At 44.1% G+C, this 21,393-nt stretch overlaps 1 protein-coding gene across 1 annotated transcript in view; it reads left to right on the top strand.

Annotated features, from left to right (window-relative positions):
* Nucleotides 1-21,393, top strand: part of BTBD9 (BTB domain containing 9) — a 376,375-nt gene that overhangs the window by 286,991 nt on the left and 67,991 nt on the right. Inside the window, exon 9 of the mRNA XM_060244929.1 lies at nt 17,658-17,765. Within this exon, the coding sequence (XP_060100912.1) occupies nt 17,658-17,765 (108 nt within the window). The remainder of the gene's footprint in view (nt 1-17,657; nt 17,766-21,393) is intronic.

The raw sequence follows: 21,393 nt of genomic DNA, 5'->3' as shown, positions 1-21,393 counted from the left end.
TAAGGAAGGTGTTCCAGCCCTTTAATCATTCTAGTTGCCCTTTTCTGAACTTTCTCCAATGCTATAATATCCTTTTTGAGGTGCGGCGACCAGAACTGCACACAGTACTCCAAATGAGACCGCACCATCGATTTATACAGGGGCATTATGATACTGGCTGATTTGTTTTCAATTCCCTTCCTAATAATTCCCAGCATGGCGTTGGCCTTTTTTATTGCAAACGCACACTGCCTTGACATTTTCAGTGAATTATCTACCACGACCCCAAGATCTCTCTCTTGGTCAGTCTCTGCCAGTTCACACCCCATCAACTTGTATTTGTAGCTGGGATTCTTGGCCCCAATGTGCATTACTTTGCACTTGGCCACATTGAACCGCATCTGCCACGTTGACGCCCACTCACCCAGCCTCAACAGATCCCTTTGGAGTTCCTCACAATCCTCTCTGGTTCTCACCACCCTGAACAATTTAGTGTCATCCGCAAATTTGGCCACTTCACTGCTCACTCCCAACTCTAAATCATTTATGAACAAGTTAAAGAGCATGGGACCCAGTACCGAGCCCTGCGGCACCCCACTGCTTACCGTCCTCCACTGCGAAGACTGCCCATTTATACTCACTCTCTGCTTCCTATTACTCAGCCAGTTTTTGATCCACAAGAGGACCTGTCCTTTTACTCCATGACTCTCAAGCTTTCTAAGGAGCCTTTGATGAGGAACTTTATCAAAAGCTTTCTGGAAGTCAAGGTAAACAACATCTATCGGGTCTCCTTTGTCCACAAGTTTGTTTACCCCCTCAAAGAAATGTAACAGGTTAGTGAGGCAAGATCTTCCCTTACAGAACCCATGCTGAGTCTTCCTCAATAACCCGTGTTCATCAATGTGCCTACTCATTCTGTCCTTGATAATGGTTTCTACCAACTTTCCCGGTATTGAAGTCAGACTGACTGGCCTGTAATTCCCTGGATCTCCTCTGGAACCCTTTTTAAAGATGGGGGTGACATTTGCTACCTTCCAGTCCTCAGGAACGGAGGCAGATTTCAATGAAAGATTACAGATTTTTGTTAGAAGATCCACAAGTTCAACTTTGAGTTCTTTCAGAACTCTCGGATGTATGCCATCCGGACCCGGTGACGTATTAGTTTTTAATTTGTCTATCAGCTGTAGGACCTCCTCTTTTGTCACCTCAATCTGACTCAGGTCTTTCAACACCCCTTCCAATATTAGTGGTTCTGGGGCGGGCAAACACTTCTCATCTTCCACGGTGAAGACGGAGGCAAAAAATGCATTCAGCTTCTCAGCCATTTCCCCATCCTCCTTCAGTAATCCTTTTACCCCATGGTCATCCAAGGGCCCCACTGCTTCCCTGGCTGGTTTCCTACTTCTAATATATTTGAAGAAATTTTTATTGTTGGTCTTTATGTTTTTTGCAATATGCTCCTCATAGTCCCTTTTTGCCTGCCTGATCACAGTCTTGCATTTGATTTGCCACTGCCTGTGTTCCCTTTTATTAATCTCACTTGGACTGGTTTTCCACCGCTTTAAGGAGTCCTTCTTACCTTTTACAGCTTCCATTACTTTGTTTGTTAACCATGCTGGCCTCTTCTTATACCTGTTTGTGCCTTTCCTAACTTGTGGTATGTATTTTATCTGAGCTTCTAGGAGTATAGTTTTAAATAGTCTCCAAGCTTCCCCCAGGGTTTTGACCGTATTTACCTTTCCTTTCAGTTTCCTCCTCACATGCCTCCTCATCTCAGAGAATTTACCCCTTTTAAAGTTAAATGTGGTTGTGGCGGTCTTTTTGGGCAACTCCCTATTTATACAAACGGTGAAATCAATAACATTATGGTCACTGTTCCCAAGCGGCGCAATCACTTTTACGTCTCTCACTAAGTCTTGGGCATTACTTAGGACCAGATCCAGGATCGCCCCACCTCTGGTAGGTTCTGAGACCACCTGCTCCATAGCACAGTCATTGAGAGCATCAAGAAACTCAATCTCTTTCTCTCGACCAGAACACATATTGACCCAATCAATCTGCGGGTAGTTAAAATCACCTATTACGACACAGTTTTTACGTTTAGCCGCTATCTTTAATCTTTCCATCATATTATAATCGTCCTCTCTCTTTTGATTTGGTGGGCGATAACAAACTCCCATAGTTAAATTTCCTTTTGGGCCCTCTATTTCAACCCAAAGCATTTCTAAAAGGGAATCTAATTCTCTGACCTCAGTCTTACTGGACCGTATATCCTCTCTGACATACAGAGCCACCCCACCTCCAACCCTTCCCTCCCTATCCTTCTGATATAACTTATATCCAGGAATCACCGTGTCCCACTGATTCTCCTTATTCCACCAAGTTTCTGAAATTCCCACAATGTCTATGTTTTCTCCCAACACTAAACATTCCAATTCACCAATTTTACTTCGGACACTTCTAGCATTTGCATACAAACATTTATAATTTCCCAGGCAAGCTAGGCCCGCCACCTCTGTCCTGTATGGAGCTTGAGAATGGAGCACTTCCTAAAGCATGAGGGTCTGTGGACATTCGTGAGTAACCCCCCTGCTGCATTATCTCCAGCTGAGACTGTCTTAGCAGAGAAGGCACTTGCAAACATAGTGCTGTGTGTCGGGGACGACCAGCTTATCTATGTGAGGGGCAAGGACTCTGCAAAGGCTGCGTGGGATGTGCTCAGTGGAGTGTATGTGAGAACTACTGCAGGCTCCCTGATGGCCTTGATGCGCAAGATGTTACGCACTCTGATGCCAGCTGGTGGATGTGTGAGACAGCATGTTAAGAACTTGACCGACTGCTTTGTTGAGTTAGAGACCCGGGGGAAGGTGATTGCGGATGATGACAGGGTCTATATACTGTTATCTTCCCTCCCGCCCGAGTTTTCTCCACTCATTACTTCGCTGGAGACGGTGGACGTGGCTGCATTGATGATGGAATACGTCTGTGCCCATCTATACGACTACCAGGAGAGAGTGGCTGCTGTTATCCATCCAGGAATGTCGGCTGGTGAGCGTATGTCTGCAGGAGCGTCTGGGAGAGCGTCTGGAGGGGAGACGGTCCGTGCTGCTGGCAAGCAGCCAAAGGCAGAGCCGAGAGTGTTGGCTGTGAGGCGTTGCTACAGATGTGGGTCTGCATCTCACCTCTTCCGTGTCTGTCCTGAAGCTGGTAGGCATCGTCGTCAGAGGCAGAGGAGTCAGATTTCCACAAGCAACAGTGAGGAACAAGCTCGGCTGGTTACATCACCGGCAGCATGTGCTGGGTCGCCGTGGATATTAGACTCAGGAGCTACGAGTCATCTCTGCAATGAGAGAGGTCTGCTGCGGGACTCTAAAAATTCCAAACTCTCCCACGTGCGGCTGGCCGATGGGTCGTCGGCTGCTGTGCAGTGTGAGGGAGTTGTTGACTTTCCATCACTTAATTGTAAGCTGAAAAATGTGCTATGTGTACCCACTCTAAGATCCAGTTTACTGAGTGTCAGTGCTCTGAATGATGCAGGGCTTGAGGTACTGTTCACTCGGAAATGTTGTAAGATTCTTGGAGGAGGGGGGAAGTTGCTGGCTACTGGCGACAGGGTAGAAAATGTTTATCTGCTGAGAAGTACGTCTGTCAATGCTGCTCAGGTCACAAACGTGCCTGAACATGACAGGTGTGTGCATTTACTCCATCGGAGGCTGGGGCACTGTGGTTTCCATGCCCTAAATAAAACCCTGTCAATGTTGCCAGACCTAAAAGTTAAGCCATGCAAATGCTTTTTAGATTGCCAGGTGTGCAAGAAAATTAAAAGCAAGGCTTGTGCTGTAGCAAAGCAGAGCTCCAGGGTGACAAAGGAGGCTCTGGAATTGCTACACCTAGACGTGATGGGGCCTTTCCCCAGGAGCCATTCGGGGAACAGGTTTTGCTTGGCCGTGACTGACAACCATTCTAGGTTCTGTTGGGTGTTCACGATGCAACATAAGTCTGACGTGTTTAAGTGTTTTACACAGTGGGCAAAGGCTGTGGAAAGGCAGCTAGATTTAAAAATCAAGGCTGTGCAGTCAGACCGTGGGGGTGAGTTCACCTCAAATAACTTTAAGAACTGGCTAAAGAGCAGAGGGATAGAGCACAGGCTGGCTAACCCTGCTACTCCCGAGGAGAACAGCTTGGCCGAGAGGAAGGGGGCCGTCCTTCAAAGTTATATGTATGCCATGGTGGAGGATGCTGGTCTACCGTTTATATATTGGGCTGAGGCTATGCAGTCTGCAGCTTACATTTGTAACAGGGTGTGGACAAGAGCCACAAATGATATACTATACCGAAGGTTGTATGGGAAGCTGCCTAATTTGGGATTCCTGAAAGTGTTTGGTACCCAGGCATGGGTTAATGTACCTTTAAAACACAGAAGGAAGGGAGATGACCGGGCGAAATGTTTGACTTTCCTGGGCTACGAGCCAGGAACAAAATCTTATCGGTTTTGTAACAAGCAGGCCAAGATAACATACAGCCGGTCAGCCAACTTTAATGAACACTGCAGCTGGGCAAAGCTGCACGGCTCGAAAAACGAAAGTGTTTTGCTGCCGTGCTCAGAGGCAGAGGAACGGGAGATAAAACTGGAACCTGAATCTCCAGCTCAGGAGGTGGCTTCAGGAGGGAGTGAGCCCAGTATAAGTCAGGGGCCACGGGTATCCTCCAGAACAACTAAAGGTATTCCTCCCGAGAGATATGGTTTCCCAGAAGTGAATCTGGTTAGTGTGCCTGAGCCTGACTCATGTCAGGAGGTGATAAAGCTGGAGAGTGTAAAAAGGGAGGCTGGGTGCTTAGGGAAAAGAGCACATCACAGTGAGCCTGTGCCTGAATGTCTGAACTCAGTACTAAACCAGGACTGGTGTGTGAAACAAGTTCCTGGGTTTGGGGGAGATTGGCAAAGTGCAGATTGTATGATGTAAATGCTGCTGACTTGTTTACAAAGTGTCTAAATGTAAATGACCACTGTAAAATTGTAAAATTGCTGGGCATGCTTTGTATGTCGGACTAGGAGGTGTGTCGGTGTATTGAGTCCTCCTTCCACAGCATGACAGGAGCAAGAAGAAGCAGGTGGATCTATCTGACAGGTCAGGTCAGATCAACCTTGTCAGCAAGCCGGTTCTGGCTGGACTGTAACCAGGGGAAAGTACCTGCTGAAGTCAGCAACTGTATGGACTGCCATGATTGGCTGGCTTGTATATATAAGCACTACAGTGCCAGACTGTATTTCTCTCACTTGAGAGTTGGATTCTGGCGTAGCACTTTGTCACTCAGTTTAACGATATTCACCGCACTAGTTGTTTTGTATATAGTTTGTAAATACACTACTTTTATACTAGGTGCTGGTGTGTGGCTCACCTTCTTCCCAGAGTTTACTCTTGCACAGATCTCTGTTTTACACTCTGCAGATGTACCGCTTTTTTGGTAGAAAAAGCCCAGCAGGAACTCATTTGCATACTAGGCCAATCCCCCTGACATCACCATTGTTTCCCATAGGGCTTATTTGCATGTTAGGCCACACCCCCTGATGTCAAGCCAGCCAGAACTGTGTTCCTGTGCATTCCTGCTCAAAAAAAGCCCTGCAGGAAGCCAAATAGGAAATTATATTGTTGTAGCTGTTGGAATCTCTCTTCAACAGATTGTATGGCCAAGTCTAAGACAGCATAATAGAAACCTACTTTGAATTTCTGCTTTGGATCTTGCGGTGCCTCTTCTTGGACCTCATATTCAGCCTATTTCTTTCCCCTTTTTTGAATTTGTTCTGTTTCAAAGTTTGGTAGTATTTCTAGCTCCTTTGCAATCTCCTTTGATAGCATCTATCAAAACTTGTTGAAAACCCTCATCAAACCTAGAAGCCCACAAGGTCTCTTGGTCACTTGCAATTGGGTTGTAACTGAATTTAAATGTTTTCTTATTTTGTAGGAGATTGGTACAGGTAGCCAGCTCAAGGTTGACTCAGCCTTCCATCCTTCCAAGGTCGGTAAAATGAGTACCCAGCTTGCTTGGGGGTAAAGTGTAGATGACTGGGGAAGGCAATGGCAAACAACCCCGTAAAAAGTCTGCCAAGAAAACATTGTGATGTGATGTCACCCCACGGGCCGATAACGACTCGGTGCTTGCACAGCGGACTACCTTTTTTAAAAAAAAGATTAATTTCAAAAAACCACCCTGAGCCCTGCTTTCAGGGAAGGGCAGCCTAGTAAATCAAAATGAATAGATAAAACAAATTCTTGCCTGATTTTCTGCTAGTTAATATCAACAATTGTTTTTCCTTTATAAAAGCAGAATTCAAGATTTCTCCAGGTTGGGTAGTTTTCTAAATGGAGAGTATTCCTCTCATGTGAAAACAGAATTGCTCCAATGTTCTTCTAGTCTTTTGAACCTGATTCTTGTATAGTTGATGCACCTACAGTAAAAACAACAAAACACATCTTTTTATGTGGTATATATCAGCCATTGTTGGCAAACTTCACCATTCGCTAGTCTCCTCTTGTAGTGTATAGGAGAAAATATTCTGGGTTTTTTTTTTAGTTTTTGGGGAAATCATATGATACAATGTGCTGTGGTCCATGTTGTACTATAAACTGTTGCAGATTATCATTGCAATAGTTAGGCCAGTTAGCAGGTAGATCCAGGTGGGCAGCCACGTTGGTCTGAAGCAACAGAATAAAGTTGGAGTCCAGTAGCACATTTAAGGCCAACAAAGTTTTATCGAGAATGTAAGCTTTTGTGTGCTAAAAGCAGGGTCACCGTAATTCAAGCCAGTTAGCAGGGTCACTGTAATTCAAGCCGGGCACAATACTATCTTCTTTTGCAGTCTTTGCAATATTCCACTTTCCTTGAAATCCTCTTTTTCCTCTGTGTTGTGTTGAAATATCTTCAAATTGTGAAACTTTTTTCTTAGAGTTATATCATTTGTAGTAGATGCAGCACATATATTTCCTCAGTGGTTTTTTTAGCAAGGGTATAGCCATATTCTTGTTCTTTCATTTCTTTCTGTGTACAAAGGTATTTCTTGAAAAACACTCCTGCTTTGCTTGCTCCTTAGTTCTTTCCCCCTTTTGTTTGTGGAACTGAGCTCCAGATGGTCATTTTTAAAATATAGTCATAGCTCCCTAGAAAAAGCGCTATATTTTCTAAACAAGGTTAAGATCAGTCCAGGGATAAGCACAAACCCACTTAGTCCAAGACAAGCAGGACCAGGAGACAGTTGGGTTTAAGGTGGAGCATATTGCATTGGGATGAAGCTAGCCAATCATGGGGTGAGCAATAGTGAGGCTATAGTATGTCAACCCATGTAATGTTTCCTTTTACTCCAGGCTTTGCTGCTGGTAGAACAGTTCAGCTAGTGGATTGGAGGCTCCTTGAGAATTACCGTATGTTATCCATGATAAGGAGATACTTTTTATCTGCAGTTACTTGCTTTCTTCTTTTAGCCGGCTTGTTGGAGAGCTAAAAAGGAGTAGTTTCAATCAATGAGGCTTGTTCCTCTCAAGTTGATTGAATCTTCTGGGATAACTTTTGAGTCTCCTAGACTATTTTGAGATGCAGCAATGACTGACAACATTATCTCAAAGCAAGATGATATAATTCATAAGGTCTGCATTTTTTGAGAGGTAATGATCTCATATCGCCCTCCCAAAGCTGTACCGTACTGCTGTTTAAAGAACAATATATACAAATTTCTAGCATCTTTTTCACATTAATAATTACACCAACTAGCCCATTTATGGTACAGTTTTCTGGTATTTGTTTTACCTATTGGGAAATGCCTTGTTATTATGTTAGATTGAGCTTTTGAGCTTGCTTGATTGTCTGTTGAGAGGACCATTCCCCCTACCCTGTTGGGGGTTGCTTAATAGATTTTCTCCCCCACTGCTGCCTGCCCATTAGCCCTGTTTATAACCCCAGGAGGCAGACCACAGTGGCTGGTGTCACTGGGACTTGTGCAAGTGACACTTTTATAAGACTTTTATAAGACTTTATGATTAATTATATTCCACTTTTATAAGACTTTATGATTAATTATATTCCATAGAACTGTTGTGGTATTTATCTTAAAATAAAAGAAATACAAATTTCAGTGGTATTTTTTTCAAGAAACTAATCTGTATAAAACTGTGCCCTTCAGTTCTTCCCCTCTCTGAGGTCTGCACTCTAGACAGCCACCTAGTTGGTCTACTGGTAGCCCTGGTCCTGGTCTACAGAGCTTGGAATAAGTATTTTCTCAGATTGTTGAGTGACCTCTGTCTCTTCTGCACAAATTCTTCACAGCAGTTAGACCAACAATTGTTAGCAGACAACAAACTCTGTGGACTGCAAAACCAGGATAAAATATATAGCATTTGTAGAAACTATGATAAGGCAAAACAAGCAATGTGACTTATTAAAAGAATGCAGTGACTCATTCTCTCTCTCTCTCTCTCGGCTTGACTTCGCGAACGAAGATTTAAGAAGGGTGCAGTAGTCCACGTCTGCTGCAGGCTCACTGGTGGCTGACAAGACCAATGCGGGACAGGCAGATCCGGCCACAGTGGCTGCAGGGAAAAGTCTGATTTGGGGTTGGTGCTGTAGCAGTGTGATTCTTCCTCAATCTCCTTTTGTCCTCAAGACCAGCTATGCGTGCGTTCTCAAAAGAAGAGACAGCCTGGTGGATGGTGTGCCTCCATGCTTTGCGATATGAGGCTAGGTCAGACCACTGGTGATGGTTGATGCGACAGGTGCCAAGGGATTTCTTCAAGGAGTCCTTGTACCTCTTCTTTGGTGCCCCTCTATTTCGATGGCCGGTGGAAAGTTCGCCATACAGAGCAACCTTGGGAAGACGGTGGTTCTCCATCCTAGAAATATGCCCTGCCCAGCGCAGCTGCGTCTTCAACAGCAGTGCCTCGATGCTTGTAACCTCCGCCCTCTTGAGGACTTCAGTGTTGGTCACAAAGTCACTCCAGTGGATGTTGAGGATGGTGCGAAGGCAGCGCTGATGAAAGCGCTCAAGGAGTCGCAGGTGATGACGGTATGAAACCCACAATTCGGAGCCGTAGATGAGGGTTGTCATCACAACCGCTTTGTAAACATTGATCTTTGTGCCTTTTTTCAGATGCTTGTTGCTCCACACTCTTTTGTGCAGTCGGCCGAATGCACGGTTTGCCTTTGCCAGCCTGTTGTCAATCTCCTTGTCGATCTTGGCATCTAAGGAGATGATGCACCCCAGGTAGCTGAACTGCTGGACTGTCTTCAGAACTGATTCACCCACAGTGATGCAGGGAGGGTGATAATCTTCCTAGGGTGCAGGCTGGTGGAGAACTTCTGTCTTCTTCAGACTAACTTCTAGGCTGAATAGCTTGGCAGCCTCTGCAAAACAGGACGTCATATGCTGCAGAGCTGATACCGAGTGGGAGACGAGTGCAGCGTCATCAGCAAACAGTAGCTCTCGGATAAGTTTTTCCATTGTCTTGGAGTGAGCCTTTAGTCGCCTCAGGTTGAACAGGCTGCCATCGGTGCGATAGCGGATGTAGACACCATCGTCATCATCTAGATCTACTGCGGCTCCTTGAAGCATCATGCTAAAGAAGATCGTAAAGAGAGTTGGCGCGAGAACGCAGCCTTGCTTTACACCTGTGCCTATTGGGAAGGTCTCCGAGAGGTCGTTGCAGTGTCTGACTCGGCCTTGCTGGTCTTCATGTAGCTGGATGATCATGCTGAGGAACCCTGGGGGACATCCTAAACGTTCCAAGATTTGCCACAGGCCTTTCCTGCTAACGGTATCGAAAGCTTTGGTAAGGTCGACAAAAGTCACATATATACCCTTGTTCTGTTCCCTGCATTTCTCTTGGAGCTGCCTGAGAACAAATACCATGTCGGTGGTGCTCCTGTTAGCTCTGAAGCCGCACTGGCTCTCTGGGAGGAGTTCTTCTGCAATGGTGGGCACCAGTCTGTTCAGGAGTATTCTGGCAAGGATTTTGCCTGCGATGGAGAGCAGGGTTATCCCCCCGTAGTTGGAGCAGTCTGACTTTTCCCCTTTGTTCTTGTGTAGAGTGATGATGATTGCATCGCGAAAGTCCTGTGGTAGTTTGCCTTGTTCCCAGCAGGTGACAAGTACGTTGTGAAGTGTGCTATGTAGTACTGTGCCCCCATGCTTCCAGATCTCTGGTGGGATTCCATCAACTCCCGCTGCCTTGCCACTTTTCAGTTGCTTGATGGCTTTAACAGTCTCTTCTATGGTGGGGATCTCATCCAACTCTGTTTTCACTGGTTGAAGTGGGGTGAGGTGGATTGCTGAATCTTGAACTACGCGGTTGGCACTGAAGAGAACCTGAAAATACTCCGACCACCGGTTCAGTATAGATGCCTTGTCTGTGAGGAGCACTTGGCCGTCTGCACTACACAAGGGACTCTGAGCCTGATATGATGGACCATATACTGCCTTCAGGGCTTCGTAGAACCCTCTTAAATCACCAGTGTCTGCACACAGCTGGGTTCTCTATGCAAGCTTGGTCCACCACTCGTTCTGAATGTCTCGAAGCTTGCGCTGGAAGTTGCTACATGCAGCGCGAAAGATTGCTTTTTTCCCGGGACAGGAGGGCTGAGCAAGATGTGCTTGGTAGGCAGATCTCTTTTTCGCTAGTAATTCTTGGATCTCTTGATTGTTCTCGTCAAACCAGTCCTTGTTCTTCCTTGTGGAGAACCCGAGGACTTCTTCAGAGATCAACAGGATGGTAGTTTTTAGGTGTTCCCAGAGTGCTTCTGGAGAAGGGTCTGTGGGGCAACTGGGGTCCTCAATTCTTGACTGGAGTTTTGCCTGGAAGCCAGCTTTAACTTCGGCTAACTGAAGGCTGCCAACCTGAAGGATACCTCCTCTCCTGGGTGTGGGTTTAAAGTGAAGACGGAGATTGCAGCGTACAAGACGATGATCCGTATGACATTCTGCACTGGGCATTACTCGGGTGTGTAAGACATCTCGAAGGTCTCTCTGGCGCACCAGAATGTAGTCGATAAGGTGCCAGTGCTTGGACCGTGGGTGCATCCAGGTTGTCTTCAGGCTGTTCTTCAGCTGAAAGATAGTGTTGGTGATGGTGAGCTGGTGCTCCGTGCAGAAATCTAGCAGGAGGCGCCCGTTATCATTGCAGTTGCCAATGCCGTGTTTGCCAAGTACTCCTTTCCAGGCTTCCGAGCCTTTACCTACTCTGGCATTGAAGTCGCCAAGGATGATCACCTTGTTTTGTGTAGGGGTCTTCCGTACGAGGTTACGTAGATCAGCATAGAACTTGTTCTTTTCTGCAGGATCTGCTTGAAGGGATGGGGCATACACACTGAAGAGTGTTGCATGCTGCTTGTTTCGAAGTGGGAGGCGCATGGACATGATGCGATCTGAGTGACCTGTTGGCAGGTTTTCGAGTTTGGAGGCAATGGGGGTCCTGACCATGAAGCCAACGCCAGAAAGGCGGCTCTCAGCCTTTGACTTACCCGACCAGTAGAGGGTATAGCCAGCACCATGTTCTTGAAGATTACCTTCCTCAGGGAAATGGACCTCACTGAGAGCTGCTATGTCAGTATTCAACCTGAGAAGTTCGTGGGCAACTAGAGCAGAGCGTCGTTCAGGGCGACCACTGTCTACTGTGTCAAGCATGGTTCTGATGTTCCAACACGCAAGCTTTAGTCTTTGCACACTTTGTGAGGCAGGTGCATGCCTTTTATTTGTTATTATTTTTTGACCGCAAGTAAGGATGCCCGTTGACCGCGGCTAGCCAACTGGGGGGGGGGGAGACGAGCTTTGTTTAGGCCACCTTTTCTAGGCCCCTCTCCGTGCGGAGCAAGCAGTGCTGTCCCTAGATAAGGCTGCTTGGTCGTTCAGGGTGCTGCCGAAAAATGCTTTCGTCTCCGGGTCAGCATCAGGCGACCAATACCCTGAACCTCCTACATGCAGGATCGGGACTGCGGCTTCCAGTGGCATCTTCCACCTGCCGTTTCACCCCTTGCCCATCGCTGCAGGACTTGGTGTGTTGTGGGTTGTGGATGTGGATATGCCCTTCAGGCCTGTGCAGAGGAATTTTTAGGTGAAGCACAGTGTGCGCGGTACTGGCTCCACCCTTTCACCTTGGGGTCATCTGCCATGGCCCAGTAAGCCGGGATGCCGGCAGCGAGCCCTCCAGGTGGTAGGTGTTACATTAACGAGCTTTATCTGCCCGGGTTTGATGTTAGAGTTTTCCTTCTCTTGGCTGGCGAGGTTGGTGAGCCCAGCCTGCCCATCCGGTTATACCGCCGGACATTCGGTCGCGCCATGACGTGGCAAACTCTGTGAGAAACGGGGGGGGACCAGCGGGAAGGTGTTGCCACGGATGCAGTAATGCAGGAGAGGCCATTGCAGTGACCATCTGCCAGGCATAGCCGGACAGTGACCACGCGGCGTTCACTACACCGGGAAAGGAGAGGCTATGTATTGCGCATGCACTTTCCCAGGGGGGGCAGGACACCCAGAGGGAGCCCACCCCTCCCCCCCCTCATTAGAAGCTGATAAAAACACTAAAATAACAGCACCCACTATACATATATATAGATATGAAATACTGTTTTCCGCAGTTTAGATTTGGGATTATTAATCAAGGCTCCATTTTTAAAGCCAAGACCCTTTCTCCACCTTTTATTGGATAAATGTGCTTCCCTTGCAGTTTTTGAGATTCTTTCTAAGCTTCTGAGATGGTCTTATCATTATTGTCCAGAATACTTCCTATTTCAATTAATGGATTTTTAGCAAGGCTGAGGCGGCTGTGGGTAATGTTTTATATTCTAGATATTGCAGGCAAGTAGTATGAACTAAGTTCATTCAGCATGTCTTCCTAGAGCCCACAGGGAAAGATTGACTAATGGAGGCTAATTTAACGTTTTTGCTTAATAGAGGGAGCCTGCGTTACCCTAAACTGATTTTCTCCGTGATGTATGCAATTCTGCTTTCTTTGCTCAGACAATTCCCATCACAGTGCAGCCTAGCTTTTCAATAGACATTTACCCTGGTAGCCTGCTTGGAATACATTTGAAGGATTAGTATCCATGCCATCTAAGGTTGCCCTTGTGCCCAGTGTGCACTGCTGAATATTCATGTAGGCAATGTGAGAGACACCTTGTATGATCTGAAATGGCAGCACATACAGAGCAGTTTTCATACAACCTGTGTTTTTCTTTTCTGTGCTTCAGATGGTATCTTGGAGAGGTATCACCTTTTGGTTGTACAAAAAAGAATTATTTGCCTCTTATATTTAGGCTTTTTAAAGCAATTATACCTCTTACTTTTATTACATCTTAAAAATTATCACCCAAAGACATATGTGCTTTGAGGCAATTTAAGACTACCTGAAGAGCACCAGACCCAGTGCTGTGCTGGTGACAGATAAATGTTCAATGGTAATAGTTCAAGAGATTCCTTGTAGAGCTAAACTATGTCCACATAGTTCCTTTGCCCTGTAGCCCCACAAGTTTGGTTTTTTATAAGATATTCAAGATGATATTAGCTACTGGTGTGCAGCTAAAAATTTGAACATTGACACCCACCATATTTAGCTTTGAAAATCTGAATAGAAGAAACTATAGAATCCCCAGTAAGAAAAGGGATTCTGTTAGAACACATAATTAGATTCCTTTTAAAATTACATACACTTTTGCCTTTGTCCCTACATGTACCCCTTCAAAAGGTTTAATCTACAATTTTAAACATTATGTTGATCTGTATCAGCGGTTGTACTCATTGCGGATCTTAAATTGGCAGATTTTCTTTTTATAAGCAAGTTACCTACAGTCTTGCTTAGAGCAACCAAAAGACCTTTGCAGCTACAGAAACAGAGTGAATGAGTGAGCAAAATTTAAAGCATCTGAGTCTTCTGACCAAGTGTGGTATGAGGCCTCTGGGAATTCTGACTGAATCAGCTCTAAATTTTTAATTTACAGGAAGTCAGCACTAATGAGAAATAAAAGTCATCTTTCAGAAGCCTTTTATTTTAGCTTCTGATATTTTTACTTGTTAATATTATTAACAGCTGGGATTAAGTAGAGGGCTCTGAAACAGGCTTTGCATTATGATTCTTAAGTAATGAGTTCAGATAACTTTATAACAAACAAATAATTGAAGTAAGTCAGATTTTGCATTATTATTATTGGACATATTCCTATAAGCTATTGTATTAATGGAAGAAGAAGAAGAAGAAGAAGAAGAAGAAGAAGAAGAAGAAGAAGAAGAAGAAGAAGAAGAAGAAGAAGAAGAAGAAGAAGAAGAAGAAGAAGAAGAAGAAGAAGAAGAAGAAGATGATGATGATGATGATGATGATGATATTGGATTTATATCCCACCCTCCACTCCGAATCCCAGAGTCTCAGAGCGGCTCACAATCTCCTTTATCTTCCTCCCCCACAACAGACACCCTGTGAGGTGGGTGGGGCTGAGAGGGCTCTCACAGCAGCTGCCCTTTCAAGGACAACCCCTGCCAGAGCTATGGCTGACCCAAGGCTATTCCAGCAGGTGCAAGTGGAGGAGTGGGGAATCAAACCCAGTTCTCCCAGATAAGAGTCCGCACACTTAACCACTACACCAAACTGGGGGATCTGTGTTTAGCCTACAACTAGCCAAAGCTCCTCTCTTCAGCATTTAAAAGTCACAGCCACACTTGCTGTTGTTGAACAGTGAAATCGTTTTTGCAAGAGCATCATTTCTTGTAACAGTTGAAAGCAAGCCTTTACTGAGGAGAATGAAATTCATAGTATAAAACTTAAATATTCTTGTAAAGGAGCCATGTTGTCCCATTTATGTAAACACACACATTTATTTTGAATTTAAAAATTATGATTTGGTTATTTAAATTTTAATATAGGAACATAGGTATTTCTTTTTTTCATTGGTGACATGTTTGCAGACATTTAAAATCTATTTGATAAAGATAAGGCTTACATGCTCACTTGTTAGATTTCAGAGAAGACCTAATTAGTAGGGCTCAGGTGACCATTGTAATCTAATTTCTGGGTTTTGAAAAATCCTTTCAAAAATACTGTGTTGCTGCCCATGGTTAAGAGTTCAGAAGATAAATGTAATAAATGGAGGGAAAATTGGCTACACACTTAAATATTTGCTTCTTTTGAAACAATGCCCTGGGATTTCATAGAAATCATCCAATTTCATCACAATAAATGTGTGTGTCATAATTAGTATGCTAGCTACTTTTTAACAGATAGACCAAATGATTATGAAAATTGTTATAATTGCCATAATAATGTGGAAGGGCCTTCCACAAACAAGTGCATAACTCAAGCAACATGGAGTAATTATACTCTGTTGCTTTGCAAGTGCAATTTCAGTGAATAAGGATAAGGCATAGGCCTTTTACTCTGGACCTGGTAGTAAATTAAACCCTAAAGGAAAAGAGCAGAAGTTAAAAATTACAATCAGCGCAATGTGGCTTGCCATAACATGCATAATGCAGGCTTCCAATTAGAATGCTGCAATTTAAAAACTTTCCTTCTAGACCGATGAGAGAGCAATTATTTTTAAAGCAAAGAAATGTGGCATTCTGGAGCTGCATCCAGTCACTTCTACCTCCAGTATAGAAAAAGACAAGTGGTTTTTAGGAAACATATTTGCTATTGAATTTTGTATCAAGACAGTGGCAGAGAGCAATTTGTTGCTATAAACAGAACTCCTGCTAATCAATAGTACACAGTAAGTCAAAGCATTTGTGTAAGACATAAGCAAAATAACATAATTTGTTTGGGAAAACCCCACCCACCCCCACACTTCATTAGCCCCAAAGAAAAATCTGCAGTGAAACTGAAAAAAGGTGAAGGCAACTATTATGCGGATTGGTTTTATTGCCTGGTGTGGGGACAGGGGAGAGGCGGGGGAGAAGTACAATGCAGACTAGGAAGTCTTGGAAGAATTAGGTTACAATTTTATTGACTGCAGGTTCTTCAAGTCTTGGCACAGCATAGGCTGGGGGAAGTGGGTACAGTTGATGGCTGAATTGCTGTCAGCACCTTCCTGAACCTGCTTGTTGGGGTAACCAAGGGAAGAGAGCTGTATTAGGGATAGAAGCAGCAGAAACCACTATTCCTACCCATCACTATCCTCCTGGGAGCATATATTGGCTGTTGGGCACCCTGTCCCCCCAGAGCCCCTTAAGAGGAACCCCATTTTAGATCATGTGGAGAACTGACTCTGCACAACCTGCACTATGTTCCCCATAAATGCTAGCAGCCCATTGGGACAATTATGTTCTTTTTAACAGTACAATCAAGCACATGCAGTATATATACTCTTTGCCATGAGGAAAACAAAAACCCCAGGGCCTACCAGCAAATCAAAGACCTGCATTCCTTCCCAGCCACACAGAAAATAAACCCCAAAAAGAAGGAGCTGCTGAATGCCCAGTGCCTCTTTAGCACACTCCTTTCCAACCTGCAGACCAGAGAGAAGCCTGCAGGCCACAGAATTACCTGCCCTGCCTATCCAGTAATGTTCTTGCCCCCTGGGAGTGGGCTGTAGGAAGATAGAGAGCAACTGGCTGACAGCCAAAGCTGAGTCCAGCTGCTGAAAGTCATTTTCTCTTCTTCCACATCAGGCACAAGGAATGCTCCAGCATAAGACTGAGAGCTAAAATTACATAAATTAAGGATATTAGATGTATCTAGGGCTGCCATCTCTGGTTTGGGAAATACCTGGAGGGAGGTTTTGAGGGTGGAGTCTGAGGAGTGCAGGGTTTGGGGAGGAGAGGGACATAAATGGGGTATAAAGTCATAGAGTCCATCTGCCATTTTCTCTGGGTGAACTGATCTCTGTCATCTGGAGATCAGTTGAAATTCCAGGCGATCTTCAGCCATCACCTGGAGGTTAGCAGCCCTAGATGTATCTCAGAATTTGTCTAATTGAAAAGATGTTATGGATTGCAAATCATATTTAAAATGGGATAATTTTCAAAGCAAGTTTTTCAGGAGTAGAAGAAGAAGAAGAAGATATTGGATTTATATCCTGCCCTCCACTCCGAAGAGTCTCAGAGCGGCTCACAATCTCCTTTACCTTCCTCCCCCACAACAGACACCCTGTGAGGTGGGTGGGGCTGGAGAGAGCTCTCACAGCAGCTGCCCTTTCAAGGACAACCTCTGCCAGAGCTATGGCTGACCCAAGGCCACACTAGCAGGTGCAAGTGGAGGAGTGGGGAATCAAACCCGGTTCTCCCGGATAAGAGTCCGCACACTTAACCACTACACCAAACTGGCTCTCCAAAGATACTTTAAGGGTATAGCTGTAGGGTTGCTGTTACTGCCTGTATCTTGAAATGTTGAAAACACACATTTTGGAGACACATTTTAAGGAAGTAAATGTCTGCAGGGATTTCTGTTGATTCTTACAATAATAACTGCTTGTTGTTTTATTATAATCTGAATAAAGTGTATTTATTTATTGTTCTATTGTATTTATTTATCATTCTATTGTAACAAGCCAGTGGTTTAAGAATCTGTAATGTGATCCACCCTGAACCCCCTTGTGTGGAGGGTGGAATACAAGTCAAAATAAATAAATAATAAAATAGCATGGTTGAAATAAATTATACACTTTAAAAAACAAACAAACTGGCAACTGCTGAATTCCTCTACTCTGTGTTCATCCAGGTTACTTCTCTGGGATTGTGATGACAGAAGTTACAGCTACTACATTGAAGTTTCTACTAACCAGCAGCAGTGGACCATGGTGGCAGACAGGACAAAGGTTTCCTGCAAGTGAGTTCAGCTTTCTTGCTGTTGTTTTTCATCTCTTAGTCTCTAAGAGCCAAATTACAAAAATGGCAAAAACAGAACATATAATGAGGGTATGGAGTTCCAACCTAGGATCAGCATAGGGATAGTACATAAACACCAACTTTCTTTAAATGAAACCAAGTCCTCAGGGCCAGATGAACTGCATCCAAGAGTACTAAAAGAGCTTGCAGATGTAATTTCTGAGCCTCTGGCTATTATTTTTGAGAATTCTTGGAGAACAGGTGAGGTGCCAGAAGATTGGAGGCAGGCAAATGTTGTCCCCATCTTCAAGAAGGGGAAAAGGAGGGTCCGGGTAACTACCGACCCGTCAGCTTGATGTCTATATCTGGAAAAGTTTTAGAACAAATCATCCAACCGTCAGTCCTGGAACATTAGAAAGGATGGTTGTGATTAGTAAAAGCCAGCATGAGTTTCTCAAGAACAAGTCATGTCAGACAAACCTGATCTCTTTTTTTGAGAAATTGACTACCTTGCTGGATCAGGGGAATTCTGTAGACATAGTTTATCTTGATTTCAGTAAGGTTTTTGATAAGGTTCCACAAACTGACCTTGTTGACAAGTTGGTAAAATGTGGTTTGGATCATGTTATCATTAGGTGGATCTGTACCTGGTTGACAGATTGCACCCAAAGAATGCTTGTGAATGGTTCCTCATCCTCTTGGAGAGGAGTGACAAGTGGAGTGCCTTAAGGATCTGTCCTGGGGCCTGTTTTGTTCAATATCTTTATCAGTGATTTGGATGAAGGAATAGAGGGACTGCTTATTAAATCTGCAGATACTAAATTGGGAGAGGTTGCAAATACAGTAGAAGACAGAAACAGGATGATCTTGACAGACTGGAAAACTGGGCTGAAACCAATAAAATGAATTTTAACAGGGATAAATGTAAAGTTCTGCATTTAGGTAAGAAAAATCCCATGCATAGTTATAGGATGGGGGAGACTTGTCTTAGCAGAAGTATGCGTGAAAAGGATCTAGGGGTCTTAGTGGAACATCAACAGTGTCAACAGTGTGATGCGTTGGCTAAAAAGGCAAATGCAATTTTTGGCTGTATCAACAGAAGTATAGTGTCCAGATCACGGGAAGTGATGGTATCGCTTTACTCTGCTCTGGTAAGACCTCACCTGGAGTATTCTGTTCAGTTTAGGCACCACATTTTAAGAAGGATATAGACAAGCTGGAATGAGACCAGAGGAGGGCAACAAATATGGTGAGGGGTCTGGAGACCAAGTCCTATGACCAAGTACTTGAAGGGCTGTCATATAGATGATGCAGAATTGTTTTCTGTGGCCCCAGAAAGTAGGACTAGAACCAAAGGGTTGAAATTAAATCAAAAGAATTTCTGGCTCAACATTAGGAGGAACTTACTGACAGAGTGGTTCCTCAATGGAACAGGCTGAGGTGGTAGACTCTCCTTCTTTTGAGGTTTTTAAACAGAGGCTGGATGGCCATCTGACAGCAATGCGGATCCTGTGAATTTGTGGAGGGGGGTACAATATTTGTGAATTTCCTGCATTGTGCAAATGGTTGGACTAGATGACCCTGGACGTCCCTTCCAACTCTATGATTCTATGCAATTAAATATGACAATGACCTGTGACAATCATCCTGTGGTCACTAATACCATTTTAGAAGCAATTGTAGCTTTTTAAAAATTGCTTTTTGTTCCTGATCTGGATCTGGTGTGCATTGTAGAGGCCCCAGGAGTTCTTGTTCCCCCTGAACCCTTTTATGTGCTGCAACAGTGGTCAGGGACTGTTTCTGCATCTGGAAAAGCATGTGGGGGGAAGTAAGAGCTCCTGGGACTTCCGTTCTGCTCACCAGATCCAGAACAGGGCCTCATAGCAATTTTTAAGCCCCATCAGTAGCCACAGTACCGCCTCCTTTGACATCAGATCTGATGGAGAATTTAACCGCAACATGGTCAGCATCAGAACCACCATTTGAGAAGTTGAAGAAGAAGATCAAACATGCTCAAAGACTTCACTCCACCATTGCCAATTACCTTGACACTGACAGTCTCTGTCATCTCGGCATCGAACTTTGATTTCGCCTTGATATTGACAGGATTCATCCAGCCAACGCTATCTTTGCACCTTATCCCTCTCTCCTTTCTCCACTGTAGGTTGCTTTAGTGAAACTGGCTCCTTATGGCAGTGAAGGGAGAATTGAGGGGAAAGTTCTCACTCCTTCCCCATCACATGACCCATTGAGCAGGAAAGGCAACACTGGAGGCAGAGGGGAGGGGGAGCTCTCTCAGGCTCTAGACACTTCTAATAAAGCTTACTAGTTCTTCTCTGTGGCTGCCCTGTGATTGTGCAGTCCCAATGTGTGCCTTCACAGAAGACCACTCAATGAATAACAGTTAGAGGTGAGTGCAACCTTCTTAAATTGTAGTATTAAGAAGGAAAATTGGGGATTTCTCTGTGTGCTGCTTATAGCAAAGCTCACACAAATGAATATGTTTTCTTGCATCATAGTCAGCTCAGAACTGGCTAAATGTCAAAGCTCTTTGGATAAATTCTAAACACTTCCCCTTGCCATTATACCAGGTTTATACATCCAAATGGGCAGTGTGTTGGTCTGAAGCAGTAGAGCAAAGTAGGAGTCAAGTTTATACAGCATTCATAGTTCTCAGATCAGCAAATCACTCTGTTGTACCAATTCAGAAGCAGTCTGAATTCAGAAGTAGAACTATCCTTGGGGATGGTATTGCAACCAAAAGGAGGAATTTTTTGGGTGCATCCAGCTTGAAAAATAAATATCTAAACAGAAACACTGCACTTTTGCTGATGTTTTGTATTGCTTCTCTTGCTCTTCAGTTTGTGCTTGTAATGGCATTCTCCTTCCTCGCTGCTACTCACTCTGCCTAATCCTGCATTGAAGATCTAATCTCTTGTTTGTAGCATTAGTTTCTAGCATCAAAAGTGATTGTGAAGACCCAGTGAGCTAGTTCACAGCAGGAAGAATAAGGCAAACTGAAGGTAGCAAACCCAAACTTCATACAAACCCCTTTGATCAGTGAGAGTGACAAAGAAAATAATGAGAAACAAAAGTAAATTGAATTCAGTTTACATGTCAGAGACTGTATTTGATAGTCTAGCAAAGTGTGAAAACTCCCTTTCAAGTTTGCATATGCTGCCTTTGGTCGATTTAATAGTATTTTAATGTACTATTTTGTGTGAATTAATAATTTAGTACTCAAAGCCTGAAAAGACAGGCTGTTTCTAACCTCTTCTTCTCTTTTAGTCAGTCTTAAAAGGCTGAGGAAAAGAGCAATGGTATATTTATTATCTTCACAAGAAAGGTTGCTGTCCTCCTTAAATGGAAGTCAATTAGCGCACAGTGATTGTGCAATTGTCATTTTAAATGCTGCATATAGGCCAAGAAATTTGCCTCCTTTCTGACTAAATTCTGTTTTCTTTACACAGTATGACAGTAATGAAATCGATTCATGTTCTGTTCTTTTTAAAGGGCAAACATTTCTGATAAGTTTGCCTTGGTTTGTTAGACTTGAACAATAGAAATATGTGCTTGCTAAGAGATGTTGCAGCTGCAGAGCCTAGAACTTGGATTAAAAGCTAATAAAA

The sequence above is a fragment of the Heteronotia binoei genome, chromosome 1 (assembly GCF_032191835.1).
Source record: "Heteronotia binoei isolate CCM8104 ecotype False Entrance Well chromosome 1, APGP_CSIRO_Hbin_v1, whole genome shotgun sequence".
NCBI lineage: Eukaryota > Metazoa > Chordata > Lepidosauria > Squamata > Gekkonidae > Heteronotia > Heteronotia binoei.
This window is presented reverse-complemented; position numbering and strand designations above follow the sequence as displayed.